Raw genomic sequence first — 20,360 nt, 5'->3', positions numbered from 1 at the left:
ACAGACAAATTTTGAATTTCAAAAAATGACCAGAAAATTCAGAAATAATAATCTGATTGTTGATTGTGATTCTGGAAGTCCTTAACTCTGTTCATGAGGGAAACTGATAGGAAACTGATACACTGATAGAACATTAATACAAAGCTATATCAGAATAACCACTTATCATTCTATCCTGACATCTTTCCTCACAATTAAAAACAACTTCCCAATAACAGTCAATACATTCAAAGACAGCTTAGATGAAGATCAACTACATATATTAAATAGGGAATAAATAAGATTCTTCATTTCTTATATCTATATTACTTCCACATTAAAGTAACATGATGGTATCACAAAGTCAATAGCTTTCTATAATCAGAGTTACAAAATTTGAGTTAAGAACATAACCTCCAATCAGTACAAACCCTATTACCTTGACTTTTTAAAGTGTCCATTAAAGTCTGAGTGATGTTTCTAAGGCAAGAAAATGGTAAACGTTCACTTGCCAAAATGGTTTCCAAAGCCTAGGAGAAAGATATTGAACAGTTCTAGTAATTATAAGGCAGTGATTTTGTTTTTAAAATCTTATATTTATGCCCAAACTTTCACTACCCCAAATTTCAAAGGGAAGCTCTATATTTAAGATGTTTTAGTGTACATATATTAAATCTCAAGTTGCATTGTTAAGTAATATACAATCAACTTCATGTCATGCCAAATATGACATAAATGACAAAAATCCAGGCTGAGAATAAAACAACTAGAAGGCAACTGCTACTTAACAGAATAGCCAAATCAAAACAGAAACAAAGATAAAGCTATTTACCAATAAGAAGAGTTTGAATATGCCTATACTATATAGGCATAAATGAAAAGCAGAGGTTATTGTCATGTCAATAACAAAAGCTGCCAAAAACTTAGTTATACCTTAATTATTGCATTTGTGCATGGCAGGCAGAATCTATAGGCCCTGCTAGATGAATACAGTACCCACCCTTCCCTACCTCCTCTCCCCACCCCCATAGATATTTAAGATTCTTCATAACCAGTCCCAAAATATCTCTTCATGCCTAAAGTAGCAACTATCAGAAGTTAAAGGTCATATTTATCCTTTCATATTAGCACATTAAGTTGGGTTTTAATTAATGAGATTAAATAGTTCAAAAAGTAGGCTGAGAATGTGGGATAAGACAAATATCCGATCATAACACAATAACCTCTGTGTGTTTGTGGAAGAGAAATGGGCTTAGAGGGTGGCTCAAGATGTTGGTCAGGCCTATAATGAAGTAACTACCAGGAAACAATAAAGAAAGTGACTGTAAGAGGCCAGAACCCAGGACAAGCGTAACCTGCTCCAGTTCTGCCTATGATTACACAGGCTAGCAGCTAGCTTGTTTTCTTCCCCATTATTCAGTCTCCCAAAGCCTGAACTGGTTTCTTCCTTCCCTTTAGTCAGTCCTGTAAGACCTATAACTTTTGTTACTGGGTTTTCTAGCATTTTTAATAAAATTCACAGCTTCATACATGATTCAGAAGTACCATTAAAAAAAAAGAAAATCAAGAAGACATTTTGCATTATGCTGGTTTCCCAATTTTGTTGTTCTATGATTTAGGATAAGAAGAAAGATGGCATCAAAATGAGAAGAACTGTGTGGGTTATGACCCTTTCTACTACAGATTTCTCAACTGCCTCTCTAGATGCCCACTTTGTCATCATCACGTCATCTCTAATAACGGAGACTTCACCCTGAGGAAAATGAGAGCCAATTAGCATTGTCAGTAGAATGGAAGACACAATTAAAAGTCACAAAGGCTTTTCTGTTCTACAATAACTCAATAAAAAGTGTTTTAAAAACGGACTGCAACAGAAATCACTATTCACTAAATTCTCCCATGTATCACTATTCACTGAATTCTCCCATGTATGTAGCTATAAAATAATAAGAAATATACATATTGGTCTATGGCCCCAGTACCTGACACAGAGTTCCTATAATTTCTTGAACAATGGGGGTGCTAGGAGTTTCTTTTGTTCTAGTGTTTGGTCTCTGTCCTAGTTCATCAGTCAGAGCTCTTAATCCCTTTGTAGACAGAGGTGCTAGGAGAACCTTTTGTTCTAACATTTGGTCTTTGACCCCCATTTCTGATGGGGAGCTTCTAAGACCTCTGTAATTTCCTGGGTGATAGAAGCTTCTTTTTTTCTAATGAGGCCACTCATGGCAGGCTCCTGGAGAGCTTCAGAATAAGGGGGTGGTTACCAGTGGAACCAACCATGTATTTGAGGATTGAAACTTTTAGCCCAACCCCTGACCTCTGGGGAGCCAAGAGGAGCTGGAAGACTGAGTTGATCACCAATGGCCAATGATGTAATCAATCATGCTTATATAATGAAGCTTCCATCAACACCCAAAAGGACAAGGGTTGGAAGAGCTTCTGGATAGCTGAACGTGTAGAGGTTCCTGAATAGTGGCTTGCCAGGAGAGGGAATGGAAGCTCTGCAACCCTTCCCATATCATTTACTCTATGCATCTCTTCCACTTGGCTGTTGATCTCTACCCTCTGTAATATCCTTTATAATAAATGGGTAAACGTTCAAGTAAAATGTTTCCCTGAGTTCTGTGAGCTGGTCTAGCAAATTCATCAACCGCAAAGAGGGGGTCATAGTAACCCTAATTTATAGCTAGTCAGTCAGAAATATAGCTGACAACCAACTACTTGTGACTGGTACCTGAAGTAGGTAGAAGTCTTGTGGGACTGAGCTCTTAACCTGTCGTGATGATCTCATGCCATCTCCAGGTAGATGGTGTCAGAATCGAACTGAATTAGAGAATAACCAGCTGGTGTTAGCTGGAGAATCTGCCAAAGAAATTGATTGGTGTGTGGGAAAAAAAAAACCCCTACATCTAGTGGCAGAAGTGTCGAGTGACTGTGTAAGAGAAAAGAAAAAACCTGTGATACAGTTTTTTCTTACATTTTCACAGTAGCATTATTTTAGATGCTGTGAATTATAAAAATCAAGTATTTGGTAAGGTTCCTACTTGAAGGAGCTTAAAAGACCTAAAGAAAAAAAAGTCAGGGGAGCTATGATTAACATACATGAAATAATTAGAAAATAAGTAGTCATTAACTATCCAGTTTTGATTGAAAGTAGAGTAGGAGTTCAGAGTTATCCATGGGGATCGAAGCATTATGTAAGAATTTGTGGAGTTAGGACTTGAATAGCATTATGAGGGGTTTGGATAGGAGGAGTGGGAGTGAAAGAAATCACCAGTGGTGACCATATTATAACCATGAGCCTGGCAAAAAGTAAAGGTCTGGCAATACCATGGAATATTGAGGCTGTGGAGTAACAGGGACTCATACAGAACAGGTGGGAATATAAATTAGTACAACTATTTTGGGAAACAATTTGCCATCAACTAGCACAGTTGAAGAAGCTCACACCCTAGCAATTCCACTCTTAGGTATAAACGCCAGAGAGACTCTTGCATATGTGAATGAGGAAATATGTACATGGATAAGCATAGCATCATTTGTAATGTCAAAAATCTGGAAACAACCTAACTGTTCACTGACAGGAGTGTAAATAAATTCTAGTCAGTGAGCAGAATTTGTATGGCGTAGTAAATGAATCAATTATAACTATAACTACATACACCAATATGAATGACACAGAAACATAATCCTGAAGGAAAAACTAAAGTCACAGAAGACATAGGGCATGACTGCATTTATATAAAGTTTGAAAAGGCAGGAAATGCATCAACAGGTTTCAAAGGAGCCACACAGGAATGACGTAACTATAAAGCAAAGAAAAAGAAAGAACCACAAAATTCTAAATTACGGTTACCTTAGGGATGGGAGAAGGGAATGGGACTGAGGGGGGACACTCAGGGCTCTTTAGAGTTCCTGGTAAGATTTTATTTCCTAAGGTAGGTGGTCATACACACATATTTACTATTTTATATATATTATATATATATAATATATATAATGTAGGGATGTGTAGGTATGTGTATATAAAACACACTCAGATGTATGGTAATATTACTTTTTTTTTTTTTTTTTGAGACAGAGTCTCGCCCTGTCGCCCAGGCTGGAGTACAATGGTGCAATCTCAGCTCACTGCAACCTCCGCCTTCCAGGTTCAAATGATTCTCCTGCCTCAGCTCCTGAGTAGCTGGGATTATAGGCGCCCGCCAATACTGACCCAACTAATTTTTTTGTATTTTTAGTAGAGACGGGGTTTCACCATGTTGGCCAGGCTGGTCTCGAACTACTGACCTCATGATCCCCCTGCCTCGGCCTCCCAAAGTGCTAGGATTACAGTTACAGGCATGAATATTAATTTTTTTTTTTTTTTTTTTTTAAAGAGACAACAGGAACTTCTACCTGAAAATAAAGAAAGGGATAAACAATAAAAATGTGAAAAGAAGACTTCAGCCTCTCATGTTTGGGGGAAATAGGAAAATAAAGATTTTCTTAAGAAGGATGTATTATAGCTACTAGCAGGAAAGTTCGTGTATTATATACACTTACTTGTTTTTTGGTTGCAGGGTATTTAATATCAAGAATTAATTCCTTTATTTCTGTTTCAACCAAATCTATAAAGAAAAAAATGATCAAAGTAACATTTTAATTTTTATAACAGTGAAACATTATTCTGAAAGAAAATGAACATATCTGTACTATCAGTGAGTCTAAAGGATTTTTGGGTTCTCTCACATTAATGTTTTCTTGTTATGAATTATAACACCCTCTAGATGGCACACTTCAGCCTTACAGAGCAATTCCAATAAGCTCATCCATGCATTATTTTGATTGCTCCATTCAGAATATTTTATTGATTTAAAAGATGATAGAACAACATGCTTTATTATTTGTATGAGAGAATACCTACCAAGATTGGGAGATTTTGTTTTCAGTAAGGCTGCTAGTTTCTTCACTAGGTGCATATCCTTGGCTCGTTCACTCTTCTTATCACTAAACCAATAAATATAACAAATTATTACAGAATGTGAAATTATTTTCTTTCTAATTCTGACACACTCCAACTTTTTTTTCCTTTATATGTTTCCTATTTAACTTTAAAGATATCAGTCTAAAGACAAAGGAAACAACAAAATAGCAACTACAAAAGAGAGTACAACAAACCTAGGAACTAGGAAAAGTTAGCAGAGGAGCGTCAATCAGCAACACTGGACACACCTTACCTCAGTGCTAAATGGAAGGGAACGTTCACTGTTTTCACACTTCCAGACACTGGATCAACCAGACAGATCTGATAAGTCTGTGGCTGCCAACTCTGACTGGTAACATTATTTAAACCCATTATTTTATAGCCAGGATACAGCAGCCTAAAGAAATCACATACCAATATGGTAAAAATATTAGAACAAGGAGAAATGCCAAAAGGTGCTTTTATTATAGCTAGGAAACCCAACATTATTATCAATTTAGGAGCATTAATAAGGCAACTAAATACTGATAGCAAATACATAAGTAAAGCAGGGCTCAACCAGCAGAGTTCTGCCTTGTTGAAAGATTCTAAAAAATTAAATGAACACAATCAGGCCCCTGTTTCAATGGCAAACAAAGCATTCACCTCACTTATGACTAGGGCAAAAGGAACCTTTCCTTTTGAGCCTTCCCAGCATAAGTAAGGGACAAACATTAGCAACAAGCTAACTTTAATTCAGCAGTCTATCATGGCATTTTTAATTTTTTTTTGTTATTAAATACTTAAGTACATGCCAGGCACTCACCGGAAAAACCACAATAAAGAATATTGTAATTCTCAAACTTGTAATCTAATAAGCAGCTTTAGTAAAAGCTTTATTTTAATAAAAGCATTCCTATATTTCATTTTGTAACCAGCACAATGCCAGCATTTGCAGCTTACCTGCAGTGCTTCCCCACATTGAAAGCTCCTACTCTAGGTCCCTGCTGTGTGCTCCACACTTCTAAAATTCCCCTTCTTGGCGCATAGATCACAAGGAATTGAGCTACTCGACTTGGACCCTGAGAATTTCCAAAGGAGGAAAAATCCGCCTTTTCTGGCACTCTTTCATGGAGGTCCTCTACAATTTGAATCCATCCAATTTGTGCATCGCGGTACCCTTAGAGACAGAGGTAAAGGGAAGTTAATTACTTAATCTAGGTTCCATAGTAGCCTCCTGAAGTACTCTGGAATAGTGGGGGTGGGGGTGGGGTAAGAAAAGCTATAAAAGTATATTTTTTATTGTGGAATATCTTAAATAAAAAATGATAATAAATAATAACCAGTCTATCACCCAGCCTTATCAAATCTTAGTATTTTGCTATATTTACTTCTGATCAGTTTTTCTCTTTAAAAAGAAAATATTGGCTGGGCACAGTGGGTCATGCCTGTAATTCCAGCACTTTGGGAAGCTGAGGCGGGTGGATCACCTGAGGTCAGGAGTTCGAGACCAGCCTGACCAACATGGTAAGACCCTGTCTCTACTAAATACAAAAAATTAGCTAGGCATGGCGGCGCATGCCTGTAATCCCAGCTACTTGGGAGGCTGAGGCAGGAGAATCAGTTGAACCCAGGAGGTGGAGGTTGCAGTGAGCCCAGATCGCACCATTGAACTCCAGCCTGGGCAACAAGAGCGAAACTCTCTAAAAAAAAAAAAAAAGAGAAAATATTATAGATATAATTGAAGCCACCTGATTACCCCTCCTGCTCTCATTCCCTTCCCTTCCCACACAAGCCTTTTGGTGACATGCCGATAGAAAATATGGGTTACAGGACGATGGGAGGAAGCTCTTGCATGGGAGACGTAGCTGATGCTATTTTCCATTTTAGGGTGGTCCCTCACATAGGCAATTGATCCTTCTTTCCAAGGACACAATGGAAAGAAAAACTGGCTGTACTAGCTGCAGACAGGCAATGATGCAAGGAATAAGATTGCCATAGTGGATTTGGAGCAGTCAGTACAGCTTCGTCTTCGTATTTTAGAAAAGTCTTGCTGAGAACATACCTTTGATATTGTTTCAGAAGACAAACACCAAGGAGAAATGATGTATCTGCAGTATTAAAACTATTTCTACAGATACTGAGACATGTAGTAGGTAAAGACTGCCTCTATCTATCACTGCAGGAGTTCTTTGGCAAGAAGGTGATAGTGGCTTCAATCTGGTCCAGAGTAATTGAATGACCTCAATCCATTATTCCTCACATTTTACAGGATAGACAAGATTGCACCATAAATTGTGGTCTATGCTGACATGTTACTATTCCAGATGATTCTAAATAATGTAATCATCCCTTCTTTCTTAGTCAGGGAGATATTATTCACAATGTGCCTAGTGAAAAGATATTTTCAAGTCTCCCTTATAGTTAGATGAGGCCATGTCACTAAGTCCTGGCTAATGTAGATAATGGTTGAAGGGACTTCGGGGAATATCTTCAAAGTAGATTGACTCAGTTGCCAGGAGAAGCCTTCTTCCTTTCTGCTTCCTTCCCGGAATGCAGATAAGAGGGCTGCCTATGAGAACCTTGAGTGGGGAAGCTACAAGGAAGAAGACTGGGTTCCTGAAGATACTGTGGTCTGTTACTCGGGTCTGTTAATAATAGTTGAAGGAAACTCCTAAGTGACATACTTATTGACACACCAGGTGGATTGACCCAAGCATATGGATATAAAAGTCAAGTCAGTGAAGATGGGTTTTGCTATCTTAAATCTGAAAGACTTGGCATTATAGATTTGGGGAGAACATTTGGCTCAAGAATGGCTTTGTGAAGGGGAATAAATGTAGCAGGGGCAAGAAACTGAACTCAGAAATTGACAATAACAGTGAGAATTGAAAGAAAGTGCAAAAGGCAAAGGTTAAACATGGCTATGAGGTGATCAAACCTAAAAGATGTATCAACTGACTACTGGATCAAGTGGTTGCTGATCTGAGTTCATGTCAAAAAAAGAAAATGTAAACATAAAGAATTAAACAGAGTTATCAACCAGAAGCTGAAGGATGATAACATTGCTCAACTATTGGGGTAAAAAGTGAATTAATTGTTTTTCTGGATTTTTGTAAGAAGTACCTTTCCACATGCGTATTGCAATTCCTCTAGCTACATCCAATAAAATAACTCTGCCGAAATCATCTGTTACTGCTGCCAGTGTGTTACATGGAGACAGACATATGCTTTCACCATGGCGTCTAGAATCTGGAAGTCCAAATCTGATATTTAAAAGCAAATAAAATGCTCAAATCACATTCCAGTTCAGAAACATATAACAGAATAACGAAATGCATAAATGAAATAGGCTGAATCTGTTTTTATATAAAGAAATATGAATTTTACCTGGATTAATAGTTAATTTATTAATCACAACTGACATTTGTAATATAAAATACATAAAAGAAATAAAACCACAGTCCTATGTAGGTTTTCAATAGATACCCACAACCCTATACCTTTAGAGAATATAAAGTATAACTATATTTGATTAAAAGGCATGTCACAGAAAACAATGTCCTCACCATCAACTAAATTTTAGAATATGCTCCCACACAGGCATCTTTTGTCTATTTTAAATTCTTCTTCTTAATCTTTCTCTTTTTTGCAAGATATGACATCCTGCTGACACCAATCTGCCTGAAGCAAAAACCTTCCTTTTTCTAAATAGTTATCTCTAAACTTCTGTTGTTCTATAATCAACCTCATTAGAATTGTGAGTAAAATAAAAGTAAAGAAGTACTAAAAGAGAACTAGGAAAGCTCATTTAGAGAAAAGTCCCTGAAACAAAGGTGCCCAACCTTTGTTACATCTATTAGAGACGCACAGGGCACAGGGCCATGTGACTAATTTATTGACTCTTGATATTAGGAAACGTGATATGTTACAATGTATTTTTTAAAAAGATGAAAAAAAACTTAGAAGCTATACTTCGATAAATTTTAATAATTAGTTGGCTCTTCTTAGGTGAAGAACATCCATAAAGAGGAGGTGTTCTATTTCCCTTCATGGTGGTACTTTATATTAGGTAATAAAAAATGATTTTAAAACAAAACCAAACATTAGAAAACATGCTTCTATCTAAAAAATAATAATGAAAAAAAAAAGCAACAAAAATCATGCTCCCTCCACCAAAAAAAACTCACCAATATACTAACACATTCTAAAGCACTACTGAAGTAAACAAGGAAGCACAGGACAGGAGTCTGTTTAAAGAGTGCCTGAATACAGGACTCCTGCTTTTACTTTTTTTTTTTTGAGATGGAGTTTTTCACTCTTGTCCCCCACTCTGGAGTGCAACAGTGCAATCTCGGCTCACTGCAACCTCTGCCTCCCGGGTTTGAGCAATTCTCCTGCCTCAGCCACCGGAGTAGCTGGGATTACAGGCACATGCCATCATGCCTGACTAATTTTTGTATTTTTAGTAGAGACAAGGTTTCACCATGTTGAGCAGGCTGGTGTCAAACTCCTGACCTCAAGTGATCCGCCTACCTAGGCCTCCCAAAGTGCTAGGATTACAGGCGTGAGCCACCGCAATCCACTAGGATGACTTTTTTAAAAAGAAATCACTAAGTACTTTTAAAGTTTATACAACTTAGTAACAAACTATCTAAACTTTTAAAAGAAATTTAACAGCTATCACTAAATTAATTCTCCTACAACTAAGCTAAGTTTATTTGTTAAAAAGCACACTCAAGAAATACATCTTGAATACCTAGTATATAACAGGGATAAAGCTGTGAACAAAACAGGTAAGAATCACTCTTCACATGGAGTTTTACATTCTAGTGGGAAAAGAAATTCCACTGTAATGGCTTTCAGAAGTTCCAAAGACAAGATCAGCAAATCAACCAAGCACACGGAAAGACCATACATTTAACAGTACCTTTCTAAAAGGACTAAAATTTGGGAAGCATGACAGACTTGCCTTACAGCTAATGGGGTAGCTGGCTCAACCTTCGGCTTTTGCTTTTGGACAGCTTCTTCTTCGTGCTTACTTTTCCAACCAAGCCAACCACTGAAAAGAAAGAAAACTTAGAATATAAAACTGAGCTTCCAGGGTTTTAAAGTGCAAACTATCAAAATATAAGTTAAAAGCAAGCTAGATACAAATGAGATATTTGTTATTTTAATTGTTAAGTAATTACCTGGCAGCATTAAATAAAGCAGAAGTGAGTTTACTTGCAACTGCTAGTGCAACATGGGATAATAATGGTTGTGTGCTTCCCTGAAAAACAGAACATTTGAAAGAGAAAACTTAGTAGCTTACAAAGAAACAAACATACTTCCTAAATAAAGCTTACTTTAAAATGCTTTGAAAAGTTGTAAAGGCTGGACTAGCAACTCAGCTTCTTTCAGAGTACAGTAAAAAGTTTATTTTAGGCGTAATATGAGAAAAAGTTTTAACTCTATAGTTTAAAAATAAAATCACAATTAGTCTATTTTACCATTAGAATTTCTCTCTTTAAATTGTAATTTCATTCAAATAAATTTTAAACTAGGACATTAAGATTACATTATTCTAGCTGGACTACGGATTTCACATCTACACATAACTGGCTCCTTTCTCTCTTTAAATATATATATATATGCACACACATATACACACACACATTTTTATAAAAGTAAAAAGATATTTTGGACAATTCTGAGAAGCATGCTTTTTAAGTGAGAAACAAGAGCTGCCAAATCTAACACTCAACTTTCCACTATTTTAGGAAGCAATTTTCACCACTTATAACAAGTATAGTTGGCAGCTTGTTCTGTCTTTACAATTCCTCATTTACTCAAATCCCTAGTGGGCTGGCATCATTAACAAGCCTGAGCTCCTGACTATTGCACCAATATTTAAAGACATCTCAGCTATCAAAGAACTCAGGGCTTCAGAAACAAAGAATTTCCTTTTATACTGATGGTAGTACCTTTTCAGTTAATCTAAAGAATTTAGAAGAAAGCTAGTTGAGATTAATTTTAGTTTCAATTGAAATTTAGAAATGTAAACTGCTTAATCTTCTAAGGCTAAGCAAGTTACCATATCCAATTTGTAGACAAATTGTAAAATCAAGAGCAGCCTTACTCATGATCATTGATAAAACTCATACCTCTAAAGCATAGAAGAAGCCAGTAAATGGATTGGACCCTACAGTGATATACTGAGACATGGCAGGTGGACTATTTTTAATTGCTGCATTAAATCCACCTATATTGGAGGCAGTCTTCATTTGATCAAAGGGGGACAGAGTCATAATACCTAATAAAAAAAAAAAGTGATTTGAATGTACAATGTTATTTCGGTCATTACATTTTTACTTCAGTTCCATTCTAAGATGCTAAATGTTTAGTTTTATTTAATAACCAAAAGTCATTTTAAAAGCTACAAAGTCAACATCAGAAAATATTCTGCCAGGCATGGTGGCTCACTCCTATAATCCCAGCACTCCGGAAGCCAAGGCAGTTGGATCACTTGAGGTCAAGAGTCTGAAATCAGCCTGGCCAACATGGTGAAACCCCGCCTCTACTAAATATACAAAAATTAGCCATGCATGGTGGTGGGTGCCTGTAATCTTAGCTACTTGGGAGGCTGGGGCAGGAGAATTGCTTGAACCTGGGAGGTGGAGGTTGCAGTAAGCTGAGATCGCACCAACTGCACTCCAGCCTGGGCAACAGGGCGAGACCCCATCTCAAAAAAAAATAATAATAATAAATATTAAAATTTCCATCTATAATTTCCATAATCTATAGAATATCATAAAAACAAAATTTAATTTTTTGAACAGATATGAAACTCAGAGGTACCAGAAGTATACAGTCCACTTATATCCCCAAATACCAATTCACTTCTTTTTTTTTTAGTTTTTGAGATGGCGTCTCACCCTGTCGCCCAGGCTGGAGTGCAATGGTGCAATCTCAGCTCACTGCAACCTCTGCCTCCCAGGTTCAAGCGATTCTCTTGCCTCAGCCTCCCCGAATGGCTGGGATTACAGACGCACACCACCATGCCCAGCTAATTTTTGTATTTTTAGTAGAGACGAAGTTTTGCCATGTTGGCCAGGCTGGTCTCAAACTCCTGACCTCAGGTGATCCTCCAGCCTCAGCCTCCCAAAGTGCTGGGATTACCGGTGTGAGCCACTGTGCCCAGCCAATATAGGCGTGTGCTGCTGTGCCTGACCTTACTAATTTTCATATACATGTATTGCCTCCCCTTTGCCTGAAAACTGTCAAAAAATGCATTCGTCCTTAAGACGTGTCCTAGGAAAGGAAATTCTTTGAGTGAGTTCATATGCAAGCCATTCACTGGCTTTATAGGAATTAAAGTGATCAAACAAATCCTTGGACTATTTTTTAAACTCCCCTCCCACCTCCTAGACCATTATAAAAGATCAGAACACCTGTCTCATAGTCATGAATGAATCCATGATTCAGTATACAAAATGTTTTCACTACATTACAAAATTTGCTTAAGTTTTGCCTGACTCCACCAAAACACGATCAAAGGGCAAATTGTATGGCACATAAATTGAAATTTAAGTTTTAAAACAGCTTCTTTTTAAACTCCCATGCAATATACATGGGAGTATAAATTACTACACAGTAATCCAGAGGACAATTTTGCAATAGATATGCAATTTTTTTAAAGGATTCTAATTTATTGTAAGGAAATGGCTGATCAGTCCTTTCCACCCTTGCTACCAATGATGTTTTCCTTCCTATAACTTAAATCATCTATTTTCAATGTCACACTTTAGATCCTGTCATCAGCAACTGTAGATTCTTTGTAATTTTGATTTCAAGCTTACCACACTTAGACCACCACCTCCTAGCTTTCCATCTCAATTACTCCAGAAACTCCCTGCAGTAATTTCACAATTTCGAGTTTAAACTAATTAATCCTACTATTTTTTCCACTATTTATCAAGTACCTCTTGGGATCACTTCCCTTTCCATCCAGCTTAGCTTTGTGTTCCATCATCATCACTTTCTTGCAAATATCCACAACCTCCCTACACTCGTTTCCCCCTACACACATACTCCTCTGGCTAAATCTTAATCTTGGTTGACCTAAACTTTCTGCATTCTCTGCTCTTGAAGCAAAATAGCTGATCATTGCTAAGAAAAACAATACCTGTGGGTTTCAAAGTAAGAACCACAAACAAATGGACATAAAGCTTGGTCCAAAATCCTTCTGACCTCCTCAACCCTTCCTTCCCATCCTCGATCCTTTGAAATCTATTTGTTGAAGCAACAAGGCTGTTTGAGACTAATTTCCCACAGTCTACAGCTGACCACATTCCTATAGTAGTATTTAAAGTGTTTTTCTGCCCTTTATATTGCTACACATTGGTACTGAATTTAGGGGGCTTTTATCTTTCGAGTCACTGATTTTAGCACTATTTTTCATTAACTTAAGGTGGTATGGCTTATTTACATCTCTCTTTCTCGCCCTATATCCTTCCAAAATATTTGTATCTCAACGTTTTATTAAATTCACTGTTTTTATTATTAGGAATGATATAAGCATTACTCACTGCTGAGACATGCTACTTACTGTAATTACATTTCCTTGGCTGTGCATTCTTTTTTTTCTGGAGTTATTATTACCTTGTCATTTAGAATTTTCCCTGAGCGTCTGAGGCCTTCCCACACTTTGAAAGACATCAAAGTCCCTCTCAATATAAGTTTCCATAAAGTCAAACTCATTGGATAATTTTCTAGGCCTAGTAGAGTGACTAAAGAAGGCCTCTTTGACAATGTGATATATAAGGAGACCTGAGTGAAGAGAGGGAGAAAGCCATGTGACTAGCTAAAGTTTTCCAGGCAGAGGGAGCAGTAATTCTAAATGCTCTAGAGTAGGAATATGCTTGCTGTGTCTGAGGAACACAAAGGAGATCTACGTGATGAAACACAATGAACAGGGAGGGGAACCCTACAGGAGACAGCGTCAGAGGTACCATAAGCCAGATAAAGTTGGGCCTTGAATGTCACGGTAAGGAGCAACCAGAAGAAGAAAGATGATGTAGAAAAAAAAAGGAGGAGCAAGTTTGACAGGAGGAAATTAAGAATTCGATTTTGGATATGTTAAGTTTGACATCTAGGTATAAATTATTCAGTAGGGAGCTGGAGAAATGAGTATGAGGCTTCAGGAAGAGGTCAGGACTCCATAAAAATGGAGATACTGGGAATCTATTTCTTATGCTCCTTGTTTGTGATTTTAGACAGCAGGGGGTGAAAATATTTATTCTTAAGACTATATTAATTTGGCTTTCATCCTCACCATTCTACTGTAACTTTCATATCAAAAGTCAGTAAGTAAATAACTCCATGTTGTCAAATCCAATGGACCTTCTTCTTTTCTTGAACTCTACGAAACATTCCACAGTAAACCACTCCCTCTCAAATTTATATGTACATTCCCAGCTTCCTCCCTGAACTTCTGACTCTCATGTCCAATTCGTATACTTGATACCTCTACTTGAATGTTTAACTGTGTCAGAAGTTAACCTGTAAAAACGTAACTCTTTATTTGCCTACCTTAAATCTCTTCCTCTCCTCCTCCTTAGTCTCATTTCAGTAAACAGTCTCATCATCCAGCCCGTTGCTCAAACTTAAAAATTAAGAAACCCTTAATTCTTTCCTTCCTCTTGTTTCTCAAAACCATCCCTGAGCAAGTACAAAAGGTATCTCAAATCTGTCTACTTCCTTCCAACTCCACTGCCTCCACCATAAAGCCATCATTCTCTCTTATGTGAATTATTGCAATAACTGGTCTCCTTGCTTTCTTCTACAAGCATCTCTCTACCCAGCAAACAGGGAGATATGTTTAAATGTAATCCCCTACTTAGAATCCATCAGTGACATCCACTGCATTTAGAATAAAATCGGATCTCCTTATCCCTACGTGATCTAACCCCAGTCTGCATCTCCAACCTAACCTTGTCCTGTTTTCCCCTCACTCTTTACAGTCAAGTCACACCAACCCCCTTTCTGTTTCTTGAACACTCTGAGGTCTTCAAGGCTCCCAGGCCTATATCCCTGATGCTCCTCTACCTAGAATGCTCTTCCTACACCTCTTTCCATAGCTGGCTCCTTCTCATCCTTCAAGTCTCAGTCTGAATGTCATGTCCTTGGAGAGGCCTTTCCTCACTAGTCTACCTAAAGCACCCTCTTCCTTTACTCTCTACCATAACCTACTTATTTTCTTCATGATGCCCACTAAGAGTTTGACATTCATTTAGTTTATTGTTTGTCTCCCCATCACCAAAACGTAAGCTTTATCAGGGTGGGGTCCTATCTTGTATTTCTAGCACAAATATTAATAGGTACTCATTTATTTGTTGAATAAATTAACCAGACCTCTACATAAAGATGTACATACAATAAAGTTTATTGTAACTTTTTTCATTTTGTAGGCTGGGGATAAATGAATAGAATAATAGTTTCTATCCAATCATTTTCCCTAGCCAGTTTCAATGTTCCAAAGTTTAATTAACAGAGCAGGGAAGCTACCCTGAACTGAACTTAACACTTTGGAATTTTGCAGCATTTTTATGCTAGCAAAAAAGTAGACACACTGAAATGTTTACCAATAGGTTTTTATTACAGAGTATTCCATGTAAGAGCTATGCAGTAAATAGAAAGATGGCCTGTGTGTCAGATATCCTTAGCCTCTTTAGAGTCACTCTCCTTCCTTTTCTCCTTGCTCTTTCTCTCCCAGTGTCCAGTTTGCATAGAATGAGTAGAACTTGACCAAGTGAACAAACACAGAGGAGGCATTCTAGCCCACATGCACATAGATCTAGGGATAAAAGTGTATGGTGTGCTGGAGAAACAATAAGTGTGTCCTCCTCTGCTCCCACTACAGCTGGTCCCCTTGTCTGTTACAATTACTATGTTGTAGTATTGTAGCCATTCTCATGTGTTTTTCTAACCAGGCTCCTAGACTCACACTTTCAGACAACAGAGAAGCATGTCTTTACATCTCTATACCCTCAGTACCTAACACAGTAAGCTCTCTTATAGTGGCTGCAAGAAGAAATCTGCTTTTATCTATATTTTACTAGTTTAAAGGTTACTTTTTTTTTTAAGCGATGGGGTCTCGCTATATTGCCCAGGTTGGTCTTGAACTCTTGGGCTCAAGAGATCCTCCTACCTCAGCCTTCTGAGTAGCTGAGATTACAGGTGCAAGCCACCACACCTGACCAAGGTTACATTTTTAAGACTGATTTATATGGTCATTATATAGACCAAATTTGTCTGTAGAAAAATTAGTCAAACAGTGAGTGACTTAAAACTGTACAATACTGTGGCTGAGGGCATAATTAAATCTTTATTAAAACTGCTACCATTTCTTTTTGTTTTTGTTTTGCTTTCTTGAGACAGATTCTCGCTCTGTCACCCAGGCTGGAGTGCAGTGGCGTGATCTTGGCTCACTGCAACCTCCACCTCCCGGGTTCAGGCAATTCTCCTGCCTCAGCCTCCTAAGTAGCTGGGAATACAGGTGTGCACCACCACACCTGGCTAATTTTTGTATTTTTAGTAGAGACGGGGTTTCACTATGTGGGTCGGGCTAATCTTGAACTTCTGGCCTCATGTGATCCACCCACCTTGGCCTCCCAAAGTGCTGGGATTACAGGTGTTAGCCATCATGCCCAGCTTTAAAGATATATACCTATGATGATCTGAATCTGAACTAACTTCCAGATGTCTCACTAAAGGCAATGCATTTTTTCACATAAGAATAAATTTTGGCCGGGTGCAGTGGCTCACGCCTGTAATCTCAGCACTCTGGGAGGCTGAGGCGGGTGAGGTCAGGAGTTCAAGACCAACCCAGCCAACATGATGAAATCCCGTCTCTATTAAAAATACAAAAATTAGCCAGGCGGGGTGGCGCATGCTTGTAATCTCAGCTACTTGGGAGGCTGAGGTGGGAGGATCACTTGATCCTGGAAGGTGGAGGTTGCAGTGAGCTGAGATCATGCCACTGCACTCCTGCCTGGGTGACAGAGCAAAGCTCCATCTTAAAAAATAATAATAATAAATAAAGAATAAATGTCCATTTCTAATAAATGAGATACTTCAATAAAAAGTATAAGAAGTAAATTCCAAGAGAATTTGAATTAGTAATACTTACCAACACTAGCATGATCAATAATAGTGTCAATATCTTGTAGACCCCATTTCTTATAAGCTAATGGTGGTGGTTGTATGTTCTCATTGCCTGATGCTGCAGCTACCAAAGATAAAATAAGACAATCCAAACTTATTATGGATAAAATGAAGTTTTACAAAAAAACATTAAAACCATACTAATTTGTTATTCTAAAATTTCAGCTAATAATGACACAAAGTAATGAAAACAAGGCATAAGGTGAGATTTATTCACACCAAGACAATGCACGTAAAATGCAAACATTTAAAAGACTAAGTTGGCTGTCACAAAAGACTCTGGAACACTCCAGTAATTAAAGAAGACTATTAAAAATCCTAGACTACTACTAAAAGTCAAAGGGAATTCAGGCCGGGCATGGTGGCTCATGCCTGTAATCCCAGCACTTTGGGAGGCCGAGGCAGGCAGATCGCTTGAGGTCAGGAGTTTGAGATCAGCCTGGCCAACATGGTGAAACCCCGTTTCTAGTAAAAATACAAAAATGAGCCAGGCGTGGTGGTACATGCCTGCAGTACCAGCTACTCAGGAGGCTGAGGCAGGAAAATCACTTGAACCTGGGAGGTGGAGGTTGCAGTAAGCTGAGATCACGCCACTGCACTCCAGCCCGGGTAAGAGAGGGAGACTCCGTCTCGAAAACAACAAAAGAAAACAAAACAAAAACAAAGTGAATTCAAACTGCATGTGATGCCAAGTAAGCAATTTCTCCCTCTTGACAAAGTAGATAAAATCCTAGGGATAGGAATCAGTGCTTTACTGATCGAAAAACTAAAAACCTGATATACTTGGCAGAGCACACATACAGCAAGGTCTCTAACCTAGGTAACTGAGGCCAGACTTGATAGAAAGATATGTAAAAAGCAACAGCACTGTCAAAAAAAATGAATGAAATGCCAATCTTTAACCTCAGTCCCTTCACCTAGTGAGTAAGAAAAGGAAAAGCAACAGTTACACCTCTTGCCATAGATTCATGTACATCCCATGAAATCAGTAAACTCCCATGCTACATATTAGAATATTGCTGAGTTCTGGCTGTTTATTCAGGAAAGTGAAAAATAATAATAAAGGAAAAATATAACCTCTAAATATTGCAGATTGATAGTACGGCCAAGAAAAGATAATTTTCTTATATGCTGAAATAAACATCACAATTTATGGCTAAGTAACCAGAACTCTTTTCATAGCAACTTACAACCCAAGGGCACTAAGTGGCTTAATTCCTTACTTCCTAGGAGACAAATGGCTTTATGGTCTTATACACAACAAACAAACAGAAATTCAAAAATGGTGAAAAATTAAATGGCTGATGATACCAATTATAAAATTATTGTCTATTTCTAGTTTATTAATAAACTTCTTACCCACAGGAAATTGCCTTTTGGCATATATATTAATGGTGAGTATTTTAAATGTTCTCAAGATAATGAAGCTTATGGTGGGTTAAATTTAAATAATTTAAAAGATTATGAAAATAGGTATAAAAATTTAAATCAATTGTAAAAAAAGAACCACATAGCCAAGACTTCCTTATTTTACCAATCATATCAACCTGCTAACAAAGACAGAAAAAAATTTTTATTGCAATATAAGATGCTGCATTTAAACTAGATTTAGAAATAATTTCAGATCCCAATTTTAGAGTTGTTAAAATATGGAAAAGTCTTATAATCAGTGAAAATATGAGTAGTGGCGCTGACTTCCCCTTTTCTTCTGGGATTGAGTAGAAGAGACTTAGTGGCCCCAAAACAAAGTTTAACTCCTAAACGGTTGAGACGGTTTCCTGAAAACATAGGCTAATTAGGATATGTTTACTGCTTCATAAAATTGTTTCTAAACCTAGTCTAAATCCAGCATCTCATATTGCAATCAAAAATTTTTCTCTGTCTTTTTTAGCAGGTTGGTATGATTGGCAAAAATTCTGATGTCTTGGCTATGTGGTTCTTTTCTAGTAAATGCTTTTTTACTAGGTCAGAATTTGTTTAAATTTTTATACCTATTTTCAGAATCTTTTAAATTATTTAAATTTAGCCAACCATAAGCTTCATTATCTTGAGAACATTTAAAATACTCATTAATCTATATATCAAAAGGCAATTTTCCGTAGGTAAGAAGTCCATTAATTCAATAAACTAGAAATAGACAATTATTTTATATTTGGTATTATCAGCCATTTAATTTTTCACCAAAGTTAAACTTTGTTTTGGGACCATTAAGACTCCTCTACTCAAACCCAGAAGAAAAGGGGAAGTTAGTGCTACTAATATTTTCACTGATTTTTTTTTTTATTATATTTTAAGTTTTAGGGTACATGTGCACAATGTGCAGGATTGTTACATATGTATACATGTGCCATATTGGTGTGCTGCACCCATTAACCTAATCATTTAGCATTAGGTATATCTCCTAATACTATCCCTCCCCCCTCCCCCCACCCCACAACAGTCCCCAGAGTGTGATGTTCCCCTTCCTGTGTCCATGTGTTCTCATTGTTCAATTCCCACCTATGAGTGAGAACATGCAGTGTTTGGTTTTTTGTCCTTGCGATAGTTTGCTGAGAATGATGGTTTCCAGTTTCATCCATGTCCCTACAAAGGGCATGAACTCATCATTTTTTATGGCTGCATAGTATTCCATGGTGTGTATGTGCCATATTTTCTTAATCCAGTCTATCGTTGTTGGACATTTGGGTTGGTTCCAAGTCTTTGCTATTGTATTTTCACTGATTTTAAGACTCTTCCATATTTTCACAACTCTGAAATTGAGATCTGAAAATTGATGGTGTGTCTTTCACTGGCAATAGTTTTTCTTCTTAGTGGTACATAAAATAATAGTGTATCTTACAATCAATGGCATGTTGAATTTGATGAAATATCTCTTCCAAAAGATGTAACAACATCAGAATGTAAACTATAGGTAGTAAAAGTAAGAATTCTTGATTATTTGGGCAGTTTTCATCCCTAAGTCACAAAATAATGTCATTGCCCATATATATATTAAGTTTAGGCCTCTACCTTTTCTCCATTCTGAGTGTTCTGAGTTAGCAAAAAGCAGCTCATGTTGACTCCCTGCTGGGTCCTGCCTACAGTGATATCTGTAGGATCTTGCATTTCCCTTGCACACAGTCATAGCTTAATTCTCAGGGAGGATGGAAGCAATGTAGAGTCATCAGATTTTAGGATGCTGGCCTTGATCAGCTGCTGATCTAGTGAAAATCTGGTACCTCAGCCACAT

General features: G+C 37.4%; 1 protein-coding gene and 1 non-coding gene across 3 annotated transcripts in view; both read right to left on the bottom strand.

The window, feature by feature from the left end:
* The window catches only part of RAB3GAP2 (RAB3 GTPase activating non-catalytic protein subunit 2), a 121,379-nt gene that overhangs the window by 36,564 nt on the left and 64,455 nt on the right, over positions 1-20,360 (bottom strand). For both annotated transcript variants that reach the window (XM_003807179.5, XM_063597029.1), the window contains exons 9-18: positions 17,097-17,195; positions 11,071-11,219; positions 10,117-10,196; positions 9,897-9,986; positions 8,051-8,190; positions 5,888-6,104; positions 5,199-5,342; positions 4,886-4,968; positions 4,525-4,589; positions 419-509 (exon numbers count right to left, since the gene is read on the bottom strand). In XM_003807179.5, coding sequence (XP_003807227.1) covers positions 419-509; positions 4,525-4,589; positions 4,886-4,968; positions 5,199-5,342; positions 5,888-6,104; positions 8,051-8,190; positions 9,897-9,986; positions 10,117-10,196; positions 11,071-11,219; positions 17,097-17,195 — 1,158 coding nt within the window. The remainder of the gene's footprint in view (positions 1-418; positions 510-4,524; positions 4,590-4,885; positions 4,969-5,198; positions 5,343-5,887; positions 6,105-8,050; positions 8,191-9,896; positions 9,987-10,116; positions 10,197-11,070; positions 11,220-17,096; positions 17,196-20,360) is intronic.
* On the bottom strand, positions 15,368-15,498 carry LOC112438466 (small nucleolar RNA SNORA36 family). The gene has a single exon (XR_003026881.1). It is a non-coding gene; the product is annotated as a small nucleolar RNA SNORA36 family (small nucleolar RNA).

The sequence above is a fragment of the Pan paniscus genome, chromosome 1 (genome assembly GCF_029289425.2).
Source record: "Pan paniscus chromosome 1, NHGRI_mPanPan1-v2.0_pri, whole genome shotgun sequence".
In the NCBI taxonomy this organism is placed as follows: Eukaryota; Metazoa; Chordata; class Mammalia; order Primates; family Hominidae; genus Pan; species Pan paniscus.
This window is presented reverse-complemented; position numbering and strand designations above follow the sequence as displayed.